At 34.3% G+C, this 16,509-nt stretch overlaps 2 protein-coding genes across 2 annotated transcripts in view; both read left to right on the forward strand.

The window, feature by feature from the left end:
* The first annotated feature begins 280 nt into the window (after window positions 1–280).
* On the forward strand, window positions 281–667 carry LOC131066798 (nicotinate N-methyltransferase 1-like). The gene has a single exon (XM_058001647.2). It carries the CDS (start codon window positions 281–283, stop codon window positions 665–667), a length of 387 nt encoding a protein of 128 aa, XP_057857630.2.
* Window positions 668–710: 43 nt separating this feature from the next.
* LOC131874080 (caffeic acid 3-O-methyltransferase-like) overlaps window positions 711–16,509 on the forward strand; it is a 38,743-nt gene continuing 22,944 nt past the window's right edge. The window contains exons 1-3 of the mRNA XM_059217311.1: window positions 711–963; window positions 7,296–7,309; window positions 7,420–7,488. Of these exons, the coding sequence (XP_059073294.1) occupies window positions 711–963; window positions 7,296–7,309; window positions 7,420–7,488 (336 nt within the window). The remainder of the gene's footprint in view (window positions 964–7,295; window positions 7,310–7,419; window positions 7,489–16,509) is intronic.

Raw genomic sequence — 16,509 nt, forward strand, 5'->3', positions numbered from 1 at the left:
GTCAGTCTGAGAAAGTGATTATTAAGATCAATAAATTAACCACTGACAAAATATAACCTCACAAAAATCGTATTATTAACAGATGGTGATAAATCATTCATCTTATTAAAGGTGTATTACTCATGTCCAAGAAATTTGGACATGATCTCATTGAAACAGGGTTTTTCTCTCATAATATATCCGAGAGATTCGAACCCATAATCTCACTTCGATCCCTAAACAGAGTTTTTCTCTATAGAAGGAAGAAAATTACAGTTAGAGAGTCATTCAGATCTGAAAAATGGAAGCCCATCTCCAGCTTTATGAGATAATGCTTTCTGCTGCAAAGCCCATGGCTCTCAAAGCTGCTGTCTTGCTTAACATCCCACAGATTATAGCTACACATGGCAAAGAAAATCCTCTCTCTGTGGAGGAAATTGCTGAACATATTTCTGCCTCCACAAAAGATAAGGTTCCACAGAAGGAAAACTTGTCTAGGATTCTGAGATTGCTGGCTTCTTGTGGGGTCTTCACTGAAGATGTAGATGAGCAAACCAAGCAAATGAAATATGGGTTGAACAGTGTTTCAAAATTGCTAGTGAAGGAAGAAAACAGGGATTCCCGTGAGCAATTTCTGATGTTGGTGACAGAAAAAAGTTTATGTGGATCCTCAACACCATTTTCGTGATGATGTGTTGGAAGGGTGTCATCCCTTTATCAAAGTCCATGGCATGAGCCCATGGGAATATGTGGGTACAAATGCTGAAGCCAACAATCTTTTTAACAAGGCCTTGGCCTGCCATACAAAAGATATCATGGCTTCTGTGGTGAAGATGTATGATGGGTTCAGGAGTGTCAGAACTGTGGTGGATGTAGGTGGAGGACTGGGCTCTGCATTGTCTGTTATAGTTGCTCAATATCCACACATACAGGGCATTAACTTTGACTTGCCTCGTGTCATTGCAACTGCATCTCACATACCAGGTGACCAACTTCATCTCAATTTTCATTGTAGAAAAAAGTAATTGGTTTTGTTTAGTTTGATGATTTTTGGATTTGACTGCGTTAGATTATTTTTCATCGACGTTTCGGATAGTTCTCATCCTGATGATGGATCATGGAGCATGATCCGAAACGTCGATTTAAAATAAACTAACACAGTCAAATCCAGAAATCGTCAAATCAAACTATAATGGACTGTGAGACATCCATGCATTCAATTAGTTTTGTCTAATTTGTGGATTTATGGTAGAACGATTGGTGTGAACAGTTAGACACTTATTAGACTAATATAGATATCTTAAATACATCTATCTAATAAATGTGTAGAGATATCAACTTAGAGCTATTTTATTGTCTTAAAAGTTATTTCATTCTACTTTAAATTATTTCATTAGAGGAGTAGGGTCTGCTTTGTCTGTTATACTTGCTCAACATCCACACATACAAGGCATTAACTTTGACTTGCCTCATCTCATTGCAACTGCACCTCCTATACCATGCGAGCAATCTCATCTCAATTCTCATGGCAGGAAAAAGTAATGAGTTTTGTTTAGTTTGATGATTTCTGGATTTGACTGTCTTAGATCATTTTCCATCAATGTTTCAGATCATACTCTATGATCCATCATCAGGATCTAGTTCTCATTCCGATGATGGATCATGGAGCATGATCCAAAACGTTGAAGGAAAATAATCTAACATAGTCAAATCCAGAAATTGTCAAACTAAACTATCATGGACTGTGGAAACTTCATGCATTCAATTAGTTTTGTCTTATTTGTGGATTTATAGTGGAATGATTTCCGTGAACAATTTGACACTTATTAAACTAATATAGATATCTTAAATACATCTTTCTAATAAATATTTAAAGATATCAATTTAGAGCTATTTTATTATCTTAATAGTTATTTCATTCTACTTTAAATTATTTCATTGGAGGAGTAGGGTTTGCCTCATCTGTTATAGTTGCTCAACATCCACACATATAGGACATTAACTTTGACTTGCCCCATGTCATTGCAACTGCACCTCCCATACCAAGTGAATAATCTATCTCAATTTTCATGGCTGGAAAAATGGTAGATTTGTCTTATTTGTGGATTTATAGTGGAGTGATTGGTGTGAGCAGTTAGGTATTTATTAGACTAATATAGATATCTTAAATACATCTATCTAATAAATGTTTAGAGATATTAATTTAGAGCTATTTTATTGGCTTAAAAATTATTTTATCTTGCTTTGAAATTATTTTATTTATTCCATGTATGAAGACATAGATTTTATGTCACTTCTTTTGAGAATATTATATTTGTTATTATTGAATTTGATATTTTATGGTATAAATAGCTATCAAATTTAAAGTAAAAGATAAGAGCTTTTGTTAACTTATTCATTATAGACCCCCTCTTGTTGCCATTGTAAATTGCCTCTCAACATTATAGATATATTAAATATATATCTATCTAAAAGTTGTCAAGAAAAGTAAATTTAGAGTTATTTTATTTACTTAAAAGTTGTTTTTCATACAATAAATATGGAGACATAAATTTTATGTGTGGTTTTTTTTGAAAATATTATGTCCATTATTGAATTTAATATTTTGATGTGTGAATAGTTTTTGAATTTAAGGTAAAAAATAAGATTTTTTGTTAACACACTCACATCATTACACTTGACCCCACCTTGTTATCCTAGAATGTTTCACAATATTAAATATATATACTAAAAGGTATTTATTTGAAAGGAAAGTTTTTTTAAAAAGGTTTTTATGCAAATTCATTTATTTAAAAGAGGAAAAGTCTATTGTAATCCAAATCCTATTACAAAATTATAGTATTTAAATTTCTAAATTAAAATAAATAAAATTAATTGATAATGGTGGTTTAATGATAATTAGATATGTTAGCGTGTTTGAAGGCTTAAGCTCAAATTTTATTTAATATATATTTTAATATAGTATAATCTTATATACTTTTAGCAAAAGGATATAAGAAATTGTTTATATTATTAAATAAATAAATAAAAAATCTATTAGAAAAAACAATTGTATTTGTTTTAAATTTTACTATTACATAAATTATTCTTTAAGTATTCAATTTTTATTTCTTTTCATAATTTTATGGTTTCTATGTGTTATTTTTTAATCATAAGAGTGGAGCATATTGGTGGAAACATGTTTGACAAAATTCCTTGTGGAGATATAATTTTCATGAAAGTAAAATCATTGACATTAAGAAACAACATACTTTAGTCTCTTGTGGCTTCTTCTCTTTGTCTACTACATCAACACTATGCTTGTGTAGAGTTTCTTATTATAATTATTGCATTCTTTTATGAACTTTCTCCTTCTTTGTTACATGAATGCTACATTTTTTGAAAGCTTGATATTATATTTATTGCTGTCGATTTTACATGATTGGGATGATGATCATTGTATAAAAATATTGAAGAAGGGCTGTGAAGCAACACCAAATGATGGGAAGGTCCTAATCATTGATGCACTAATTGATGGTTCCCAAGGAAGCTTAAATCAACTTGGATTATTGTTTGACATACATATGATGATCTATACTATGGGTGGAAAGGAGAGAAGTGAGGAAGAATTTAGCCAATTATTTTTCAAAGCGGGATTTAAGAGCTACAATATCATGAAACTACCTTTATCCGAAGTTCTTATTGAAGTTTATAAGTCTTAAAGAATACCTAAGACATCATAATGTTACATTTTCCTTTAAATCATTCTAGAAGTATCTCTATCTTGAAATTCTCTTTTGAAATGATGTGAAGTTGTAAGATTATATTGATAAAATATATTTGTATATGAATGAGTAAGGGTTGTTCATTAGATATATTTCATTGAATGTTAGCATATCTTTGTTTCTATTTCTTTGTAAATGTAATAGTGAAAATTGTAGCTTAGCCCATAAATAATTAATGGCTAGTGTATAAGTAGTATATTTTTCATAAAATTGAAGAAAAAAAATATGAGTCTTCATTGGTTTCAATTTCTTACATCCCAAGAACATTCAAATTTCTTGTTCTCCACTTTAGATCAAAATCATGATGCAGAATTAAATCTATGCATAAAGATAAAATTCAAAAATTAAGCTAGTTCCTTTCTCATTATCCATCTTAAATTAAAATCGCAATGTAAAATTGACCTTTATGAATTTGAACTCATTTCCTCATTTTCCTACTAATTGTTCCCATTGACTTATTTTAAAATTTATGTTCATTCCCAGTCTTTCTACTAATTATTTCCTACTAACTTAAATGTAAGTTATAAAAAATTACTCTAAAATGGAAGTGAACAAATTTGAGGAATTCACTTAGTAATCGTATTCCATAGATATAACTACCATGATTAAAAATTCTTTTTAAAACAAAGCTCAAAACATACTTCTAGATTGAGTAATCTTAATTATACCATAATTAAGTAATTAGTCAAATATAATTAGATTATACAAAATAATTAAATGAAAAATATAATATAGTTATTTAATTTTATTAATTAGTTCTATCTTTATTTCACCTAAATAATGAATAATTAATTAGTTATTACATATAATAATTTTAAAAGTGTGAGGGATATTACATAATTTATACAATTATTATATAAATGATACTTTTTATTAAAAATATAATATTGCATGACTCTTCAGTGATTTTAATTTCATACATCTCACGATTTTTCATATATTTTTTGTTCCCCACATCTAAATCAAAATTAGGATAATAAAACCCTACACTTTTTAATTCAAATTTTAAATTGGACTTATTCCATCCCTTTCATATTAGCATTGATCATTAATTTGAGCACAAAATATTTCATTTTTAGGATTACTGAGTCATCAAAACCATTTTTTTCCAAATTTAGCAATTGTTTATGAATTATATAAATAATTATGATATATTTAAATACGAATGATATATTATTGATTTGTGATATTTTACATTTTGATTGGATTTATAATTTTTTAAGTTGGAACATATCATTTCCATTATTTTGTTTATTTTTTATTAGAATTTCTATTTATTTTTTACTATTTAATATTGTCAGATGTTTTAACATAACACATTATTTTTACTAGAAATAATAAGTTTTTTAATTTTTTTGAAAATTGACCATTCAATCTAATATATCATATACATACATTATTTGAAAATATTTTGCTAAATATTTTATTTACAATTATTTTTTATTAATATAATAGAAACTTGGATCTATAATTTTATCATAATATGCTTCACTTTTGCTACGTATAGAAAATTAAACTTTGTTAAAACATGAACATTCAAATGTAGTGTATTGTAATTGTTTTAACAATTATAACATAGTTTGCTAATGTTTCCTTTTGTATCAAATAGAGAATATCATTTTTTGTAATGGACCTATGTTACATATAATATACACACAAATATGGAAAGATAACTCTAAGGGAAATGTATCTATAAAATATCATCTTTTAGTGAATTCATTTGATATAGATGTGCAAATGATGTATGTTGGATTTAAGCTTTAAAATTGTAACAAGGCATATGCACAAAGTTGTGGTACCAAAAAGGTACCACACTTCATTTTTTTTCAAATTTGATAATTTGGGGTAATGCCAAATAAGGCGTGCATCCTATTTGGTGTGCACCAAACACAAAAAACCAAACTTAAAACCCCAAAATCATCATTTTTGTTTTATTTTGTTGCAAACTTGTGCCTTGGATGTATTTTTTCTCCTCTAACATACACTCGCCAAAGGAAGAATGTAGATTTTGCCCTTGAAGTTTTCCATTCTTTGCCAAAATGTTGCCATGACAATGAGAGGTCAAAGAGGTATGTATTTCTAATTTCTTAGTGTCAATTTTTTATTAAATTGTAGATTAAACTAGGTTTGTTAATTTAAATTTATTTTAATTGTTGGGAATTGAGATTCCACAAGAAAATATTGAAAACACTCAATCACCTCCTCATGAAGACCCTCTTGAAGAACAAGCACATCTAGAACCTCCTACAATCCCTAGACATCTCATAGGTACACAAGAAAACATATTAGGGTAAATAGAAAATAACCAAAAATAGCTTTAGGAATTGATCATAAGGCTAAAAGATCCTACTGGAACAAACTCTCATGGGACAAGCCTTGGTTATTCTTTGCAATCTATCATATCTCATATAGTATCAATGAGTAGGCAAATCAATTTTTGGTCTAATAAAAAGAGAAAAGAGAAAAAAGAAAAATTATGCTAACAAACTATCATATGAGAGAGTGAAGAAAAATAAAATTAACAAATTTGACATGTATGCACTTTTCACAAACCCTTGAACCAATCAACCTTTACACCTTGGATGCAAGAGGTTCCCTTTCCACTGGTGCCACCATGAAGGGGATTAAGAATAATTTTTGGGATAGGTGGTGGATGGTTTTTTATCACCCTCCATGCAATGATCATGAGGTACCCAAATACTTTTTGAGGGAATCCTATAGTGAGTTTCTTTGTAATTAAATCCCAAACTATTTTGACTATTTAGATTTCCAGGGTAGAGGTGGGGGCTCCTCACATGATAGAGTGGGGGCAAAACGTGATCCAAACTCACACCAAAACCCTTGGCCAAACCTATGGTGGAGAATATAATTATTCCTTCCATTGTGAAGGAGAGTGTTGAGGTTGAAACTTTAGATTCCACTACCTCACTCACTCAAACCCTTATACAATATGTTAGGCCTATAGTAGAGGGTGATGCAGGCAATTCTTCTAGACCTATACTTCCAACTCACTTTTGTTGATCTTGCGGCTCTCTTTTCACTTATGATCTTGAGAGTAGTGAGCATGCACATGCATGACATGAATCTGCTATAGAGAACATTGTCATGACAAAATCTTTGCTAAATGAAATATTCGGCATTGATACTCAAGTAAATTTAAATACAAGTTCATTTCATTCTTTTTATTAAATTTAATTTTAAAATATAAGAATATAACTAAATTAGTAAATAATTATGATAGAAAACTAGGGTCAAAGTGTTCACAATATTTGCAGCATTCCCACACCCACCCTTTTTCATGACTTTGTCAAAACCATAGGCATGTAACCAGTAAAAAAATATAATTAATATATGTGGATATTTCAACCTTGTGTGAATGATTTTCTCATTACTCATTTTGGATGTCAAATAGTTTGATGTTGGAGCCTCAACTTCGACACCTTATAATGAACATCGTCAACAGACTAACACCTAGGTAACCAATTTATTCACTAATGTTGTTGTAAAATAATTTAAATAGTTTTGGTAATTAAACAACATTACCAATTTCAGTTGCTTTGACAGAGGTATGAGACAAATTAGTAAAATTAACATTATATTTGTTCTTTTGGTAGTATATTGTTGAAAATTTTAATGATGCTTGTATTTAATTTGATTTCTATCGTGATGCTTGTAGGAGGGGCTTGTCACTCCAAATCATGAGTGTGCGCATGTTGTGGATGAACATCATGATTATTTATATGTGGTAAGTGATTATTCTTTTATATGTCAATCTAAACTTTAGTTTTTGTATATATTTACATCTATAGTTTTTATTGTATCAAGTGGAGGTATAGAAAAGTTTGAAGAGGAGGTCAAGTAGGCACACTCATAAGACACCTACATCATATACATCTCCATCCACTCAATAGACAAAGATGTCTCGTGATCGGTTTCCTTCTCCTAGAGGGAAATCACTAGATTAGGGTCCTATGTTGTATGCATATATTGCATTTTTAAACATTTGTTTTGTATTATGGATATGTGACATTCTATGTCCATATGGCTTTTGGCAAGCCTATTTGATTTTATTGGATACATTTTATGTTGGAGATTGATGGAGTTTGTTGATAGCATGAGCTTGTATGGTTGTCATTGATGCCAAACCTGGTTATCTGGATGGATGTTGGTTCATATATGCTTTGCCAAACCTGGTTATTCAAATGGATGATGGTCTAGATATGATTTTGGTGTTGGTTGTGTCATCCAGTATTCAAGGTGGTCCATAATGGTTTTGGTGTCATTCAAATATGTTGCTAATTGTATTCCAGTTTGGTGGATCATATTCTTTTGGTCTGGATATGTGTTGGAAGATGTTTTGAGATGGTAATTTGGGTCTCACCATGGTGTGTGGAGATCCGTATGGAATATTTTGCATCTAAAGAGGTTATATGGTTGACTGATTATTAGGTCTACATGTTACACTTTGTAACACCCTTTGGAGTATGTGTTAGCATGTGCAGATTGTTGGATCATTCATGGAAGGATGTATTGTAATATGTTTTGATTCCCTCTTTCTCTTGGAGTGAACTAATCTAAATATTTTAGGTCCGGGTGGCTTATTTTGTGTAATATTGCTTATTCTATTTTGGTCAACCCTTAATTAGGATTTCAATGTTGTATCTCATAATTAAGATGTATAGATGAATGAATTGTGTGTGGATAAAAAGTGGATTGTGTGAGAAGTGTATGTGAATGATTTGCAAGCAGAGTTGAGTTTGTGGTGATGCAAAATTTGGTTTGAGAAGAGCTTTGAAGGTGATATATTCTACAAGACAATGTGTTGGGGCAGTGAATATTATTAAAGATGTTTGCCATGATATTGGTTGCTTGATTCAGTTGTTCAAGGACAATTTCATGATTAGGAGAATCCTTCTCAATTTCAATTCATCTATTTCATTCATTGTTGACTAGCAGTGAGCCCTTCGGCAACAGTTTTTATCTTGTCCTGAAGAAGGGTATGTGCATGATCATGGTGTGCCAAAACAGGCCCTTAAGTGGCAATGAAATTTCTAGAAAAACAAAGTTATGCAACTTGACATTAAAATTTGAGTAAGTTATGAACATTATTTTAAAAATGTGTAAGAAGAGAATCTGGAGCAAATTGAATGTAGTTTCTAAGCTACTAGTTATTTTTTGAAAAAAAACTATATATTTGATGAAAATTTGAAATTTCAATACACTGGTACTAAAATTTCAGGAAAAAAATAAGAAGTAGGTGTATGTCTGACCACCCTAATCACAATCAAAAGATAATTATTTTTTATAAGATTTATAATATAAGTACTAGACTCATGTCCGAATGTGACACATATTTTGGTGTAATTTTTTATGAAGTAAATAAGTAATTATGAATATTTTATTACAAATTTTTAGAATTTCAAAAACTCCTACGTCTGACCAGCTTAACTTGGTGTAAACTTTATGAAATTCAATTTATTTTTTCTATAGTAGATGAAGCATAGAATGTGTCGCATTTTTGGATTCAAAAAAAGTGATATCGTTTGAAAGTTACGTGTGTTTTTCAATCAACCTATCAATCAAGACTTTAGTTAGAATTCAATTAGAAAATAAATAATAATTATTTATTAAGGTCAAAATATAACAATCCTTATATTGTTGGAAAACTGAGAACGTCCTTAAAAAAACCTTTTTGTTTTATCAATTTTCGCTAAAAGAAAAGTCGTCATCCACTAATGCGAAGTCTAGAAAATCAAAGAATACTCAAAAAACACGTTTTTTCTGTTGAGTTTTTAGGCTCGTCATTTCCAAGACAAATCCCAAAGCATTCCCAAGCCAAATTTCAAAATTTGAAATTTATCTCATAAAAATCGAATATCGGATATCTGATTCTAACAGTTATGATATTAATAATATTCATAATATTAATATATTAATACAATATTAATATATTGCATTAATATATTAATAAATTATATATTAATATATTGTATATCAATATATTAATATATTGAATATTATTATATTAATATAATAAAATTTAATATATTAATATATAATAAATATGTTATATATAAATACTATAATATATAAATGTATATATTATAAATATTTTTGTTAGTGGTCATATAGTATTCTGAGGGTTCACATGGTGTCATTAGGCGTCATATAGGGTCGTAAGGGGTAACACGTGTTAGAATAGCATATGACCCCTTACGACACCATATGGACATCATATGGTCCTAAAGGGTCATGTTGTGCACTAGGATGTTAAAAGGGGTCATATGGTTTCCTAAGAGGTCATAGGACACCATATGACCCCTTAGGACACCATCTGACACCTAAGGACATCATATGGTGTCCTAAGGGGTTATATGGTGTCCTAAGGTGCCATAGAACACCATATGAGCCCTTAGGACACAATATGACCCTAGCAATACCATATGGTGTCCTAAGCAATCATATGATGTCCTAAGGGGTCATAGAACACCATATGACCCCTTACGACACTATATGACCCCTAACGACACTATACGATATGCCTAGGAATCATATGGTGTCCTCAGCGGTTATAAGACACCATGTGACTCCTTAGGAACCCTTATGACACCTTACGACGCAATATGGTGTCAAAAGGGGTCATATGGTATCCTAAGGGGTTATAGAACACCACATGACCCCTTAGGAAACCATACAACCCATAAAAATACCATATGGTGTCTTAAGGGGTCACCAAACACCATATGACCCCTTAGGACACAATATGACCCCTAATGACACCTTAGGGGTCATATGGTGTCTTAAGGGATCATACGATGTCATATGACTACTATATGACCCCTAAGCAGACCATACAACCCCTAATGACACCATATGGTGTTCTAAGGGGTCATAGGACACCATATGACCCCTTAGGATACAATATGACCCCTAACGACACCTAAGGGGTCATATAGTGTCGTTAGGGGTCTTAGAGTGTCCTAAGGGGTCATGGGACACCATATGACCCCTTAGGAAACCATACGAACCCTAACGATACCATATGGTGTCCTAAGGGGTCACAGGACACCATATGACCCCTTAGGACACCATACAACCCCTAACAACACCTAAGGTGTCATATGGTATTGTAAGGGATCGTATGGTGTCCTAAGGGGTCATAAGACACCATATGACCCCCTAGGACACCATATGGTGTCCAAGGGGATCATATGGTGTCCTAAGGGATCATAGGACACCATATGACCCCTTAGGATACAATATGACCCCTAACGACACCTAAGGGGTCATATGGTTTCATTAGGGGTCATATGGTGTCCTAAGGGGTCATGAGACACCATATGACCCCTTCAGATACCATACAATACCTAATGACACCATATGGTGTCCTAAGGTCTCATATGGTGTCCTAAGGGGTCATAGGACACCATATGACCCCTTGGGACAACATACAACACCTAAGGTTTCATATAGTGTCATTAGGGGTCGTATGGTGTCCACCATATGACCTCTTAGGACACTACACAACCCCTAACGACACCATATGGTGTCCTAAGGGCTCATATGTTGTCTTAAGTAGTCATAGGACACTATATGACAATTTAGGATACAATATGACCCCTAACGACACATAAGGGGTCATATGGTGTCGTTAGGGGTCATATCGTGTCCTATAGGGTCATAGGACACCATATGACCCCTTAGGAAACCATACGACCCCTAACAACACCTAAGGTGTCATATGGTGTCGTTAGGGGTTGTATGATGTTAGGACACCATATGACACCTAAGGTGTCATATGATGTCATTGGGGGTCGTATGGTGTCCTAAGGGGTCATAGGACACCATATGACACGGTGTCCTAAGGGCTTATATGGTGTCCCTATGACCCCTTACAAAACCATACGATCCCTAATGACACCTAAGGTGTCATATGGTATCGTTAGGGGTCATATGGTGTCCTAAGGGGTCATATAGTGTCCTATGACCCCTTAGACACCATATGGTGTCCTAAGGGCTCATATGGTGTCCTAAGGGGTCATAGGACACCATATGATAACTTAGGATACAATATGATCCCTAACAACACCTAAGGGGTCATATGGTGTTATTATGGGTCATATGGTGTCATAAGGGGTCATAGGACACCATATAACCCCTTAGGATACCATACAACCCCTAATGACACCTAAGGTGTCATATGGTGTTGTTAGGGGTCGTATGGTTTCCTAAGGGGTCATAGGAAACCATATAACCCCTTAGGACACCATACGATCCCTAACGACACCATATGTTGTCCTAAGGGCTCATATGGTGTTCTAAAGGGTCATAGGACACCTTGTGACACCTTAGGACACCATACAACCCCTAACGATTCATTAGGATTCATATGGGAGGTGTCGTTAGGGGCCATATGGTGTCCTAAGGGTTCATAGGACACCATATGACCCATTAGAACACCATAGATCCCTAAGGACACCTAAAGTGTCATATGGTGTCGTCAGGGATCGTATGGTATCCTAAGGGGTCATATGGTTTTGTATGGTGTCTGAATGGGTCGTAGGACACCATATGACACCTTAGGACACCATACGACCCCTAACGACACCATATGGTGTCCTAAGGGTTCATATGTTGTCCTAAGGGATCATAGGATGCCATATGACCCTTTAGGATACAATATGACCCCTAATGACACCCAAGGGTTCATATGGTGTTCTTAGGGGTCTTATGGTGTTCTAAGCGGTCATAGAACACCATATGGCCCCTTAGGAGACCATATGAGCCCTTGAGACACCATATGGTGTCGTTAGAGGTTCTATGGTGTCCTAAGGGGTCATAGGACACCATATGACCCCTTATGACACCATACGACCCCTAACGACACCATGTGGTGTCTTAAGGGATCATATGGTGTCCTAAGGGTTCATAGGACACCATATGACCCCTTAGGACACCACACTACCCCCTAACAACACTTAAGGTTTTGTATGGTCGTATGGTGTCCTAAGCGGTCATAAGACACCATATGACCCCTTAGGACACCACACAACCCCTAACGACACCATATAGTGTCCTAAGGGCTCATATGGTTTCTTAAGGGGTCATAGGACACCATATGACCCCTTAGGACACCATACGACCCTTAACGACACCATAACATGTCCTAAGGGCTCATATGGTGTCCTAAGGGGTCATAGGATGTCATATGACCCCTTAGAACACCATACGATACCTAAGGTGTTGTTAGGGGTTGTGTGGTGTCCTAAGGGGTCATACGACACCATATGACCCCTCATGACACCATACTACCCATAAGGACACCTAAAGTGTCATATGGTGTCATTAGGGGTCGTATGGTGTCCTAAGGGGTCATAGGACACCATATGACCCCTTAGGACACCATATGAGCCCTCATGACACCATATGGTGTCCTATGATAGGACACCATATGACCCTTTAGGATACAATATGACCCCTAATGACACCCAAGGGGTCATATGGTGTCATTAGAGGTCTTATGGTGTCCCAAGGGGTCATAAGACACCATATGACCCATTAGGACACCATACTACCCCTAACAACACCCTGTTATTATGAGGGATCTGGTAACTACTGAGAGGGGTGGTGAATCCGTAGATAAACAAATTCTGCAATACTTCAAAACAGTTCAAAAACCAGTACCGGTAACTACTCAAATAGTCCTTTAAACTGATTTACCAAACCATTCATTAAAGTGTTCATCAACATGCAAATAAAGTAATGATATCAAATCCACATATCAATAATGCATCACCACATGAACACAAATATTTTTTCACATAAAATCCCAAATGGGAAAAACCACAGTGGGAATTAACACCCACAAAATATTTTCACTCTTTTGGAATGTGTCCGGTTAAAGGCCTAGCCCAATTAGGAGCTTTACAATATGCCCAATTAAGAGCAAACCCTATTAGGAGTCACCCGGTGAAGGGATTTCAACCCTAGCTCTATTAGGACCTCTACCCTATTAGGAGTAACCTTGTAAGAGGATTTTAAACTCAAGCTAATGAGCCACCCAGTGAAGGGACTTACAAATAAGTCCTATTAGGATCTTCCTGGTTAAGGGATTTCAAACTCATAGAATTGTTAGGGAACAACAGGTTAAATGATCTGATTACAACACTTCCTTGCTTGCTAGTACAGATCCTTTTTAGCTCAATTTTACTTCTCACATGGAGACTCCTCAATCTGGCTCGACACACTCTTCTTCTCAAAACCACCGACACAAAATCTCTTCTCCAACTCGAACTAAATACACTTTTCAACTAGGTCGGTTACATAACCCTAACCACATTCAAAATACATTGAATTTATATCAAGCATGGAAAAACAGTCTGCCAAAAATATATTATAGATCATTACAACAAATTTCAAGACAATTTACACCATTGAATGATCACCGCACATCACCGCACATCAATTTGATAAGCAATCAAACCCTTATCACATTCTGCTAAGCACTTTGTTGTTTCCTAATAAATTTGATCCTTGTACGTGCTTAAACATCATCTTATCATTACACATGATTTCTGACACATCATCACTAAGTTATGAACATGATAAAATCAACCGCCAAACCATTAATCATTATTGGTCAAAAGATTTGTTACCTGTATACCCCACTTCTCATCAATCCACGGTGAAAGATCTTCAATTAGTCCACTAGATTGATGCCTCAACAACATCGTATTTGACCTTTGATAGGGGTATAACCCTTAGCTCACCTCTGAGATATTCAAAGATAGCCTTAGGCAATGGCTTAGTGAATATGTCCGCCAACTGCTCCTTACTAGACACATGCTCCATCCTGATTGTCTTTTCCTGCACTCTCTCTCTTAGAAAATGATACTTCAGTTCAATATGCTTTGTTCTAGCATGCAATATTGGGTTCTTTGAAATACTTATTGCACTTGTATTATCACAATATATGATCACCAGTTATGTCATAGTCTCCTTGAATCCTTCCAATACATGTCTCATCCATATAGCTTGTGTACAATTCATGGATGCAACCACATACTCTATTTTTGTTGTAGACTGAGAAATACAACTTTGTTTCTTGTTGGTTTAGGATACCAGTCTTCCTCCTAGAAAGAATGCTCCACCAATTGTGCTCTTTCAGTCATCTACATTACCTTCCCAATCAGCATCAGTGAATACCTGCAAAGAGAAATTTCCTTTGTATGGATACCGTAATCCATAATCAATAGTCCCTCTAAGATATCTGAAAATTCTCTTCACTGCCACCATGCGAGTCTCTTTAGGACTTTTTTGAAATCTAGCCACAATACCAACTGCATGAGCAATATCCAGTCTGGTATGAAAAACATAATGCAATTTTCCAATCATAGATCTATAATCAAGTTCATCTACTGGATCTAAATCATCTTCTTTTGATAATCTGCAACCTGTAACCATGGGACTTCCAACCGGTTTACAGTCTTCCATTCCAAAAGTTTTCAATACCTCCTTCACATACTTGGACTGACTAATAAAGATGTCTCCTTTCATCTGTTGGACCTAAAAACCAATGAAAAAATTGATCTCACCTAGCAGAGGCATTTCGAACTCCTTTTTTCATTTCTTCTACAAAATTTAGACTCGAATCATCATCTCCTCCAAATATTGTTGGCATTATTGGATGAATTGATTGTGTTGCATTGGTGTTTTGTCATTGATGTCAACACTAGTTGTTATGGTTGGTTATCGATAGAAGATCTAGTGTTACCGATAGACAAGACTATCTGTTGGACACTTCTGGGACGTTTGGATCTATGGAATATGTTTGGTTACATGTGGTACGTGCTTTTGGAGCATGTTTTGGTTAGTTGGTATTGACTTGGTAATCGAATGTTATCATACATTTTGGTAAACCCTTACCAGCATTGGTTTAAGGCTTTATTGGCAGATCTTTCATTGAGGAATCTTGACAGGATGCATAATTGGTATTGGTATAGCTTCTACATGGATTTCAGGATGTTGAAGATGTTCTTTGATCATGCTTCAACTGCTTGAAGATATTCCTTTGGAGTAGTGGAACCAGAATAGGTCTGGTACCTATGTAGGTTATGGACCGGTATCATGACAACATGTACTCTACATGTTACCGGGATGTTTTGAGATGATTTATGGATTTTTTATTATTGTTTTCATCTTAAGACGACATGGCATATCATTGTAATATGGATTTATGTAATGATCTTATTGTAATATCTTTCAAGTCGTTGACCTAATTGGTTTAGGCCTTAGGGTTTGTATAAAATGATGTAAGATCTCATTGTAGATCATGGCATGTGTGGAATGGTAATGGAATAAGTGTTCGTGGTCTTGGAATGCAATATCATATGCAAAGGAGATTTGGTCGATCATAGGTGATCAAATTAGGCTTAAGGAAGAGGTCAAAGGCCTCCGGTATTGAGCTTAACCGAGACTGTAATCAGGCATGGTAGATGTTATTTCTGGTAGTTCACTCTATTGTATTGTTTTCCATTTATCTTGAGATGGTTTTAGCATCTTTGTAGTCAGTGAGACTCTTTTGTAATGAGCAGTACACTCTAGGCAATGTGTCTTCCTGCATGTGCAGGCCCCTCATTGTAACACATACTTTCTGTAGAAGTATCATCTGACTATGGGTAGGCTTCCCATCATGGTTTTTCCCTTCTCGGTTTTTCCACGTACAAGTCATGGTGTTATGTGGTATGGTTGCTTTGCATTGATTATT

Source organism: Cryptomeria japonica, chromosome 3 (assembly GCF_030272615.1).
Source record: "Cryptomeria japonica chromosome 3, Sugi_1.0, whole genome shotgun sequence".
In the NCBI taxonomy this organism is placed as follows: Eukaryota; Viridiplantae; Streptophyta; class Pinopsida; order Cupressales; family Cupressaceae; genus Cryptomeria; species Cryptomeria japonica.

What these genes read in the sequence shown, in the direction of transcription:
- LOC131066798 (XM_058001647.2), top strand. Translation starts at nt 281, where the DNA reads ATGGAAGCCCATCTCCAGCTTTATGAGATAATGCTTTCTGCTGCAAAG.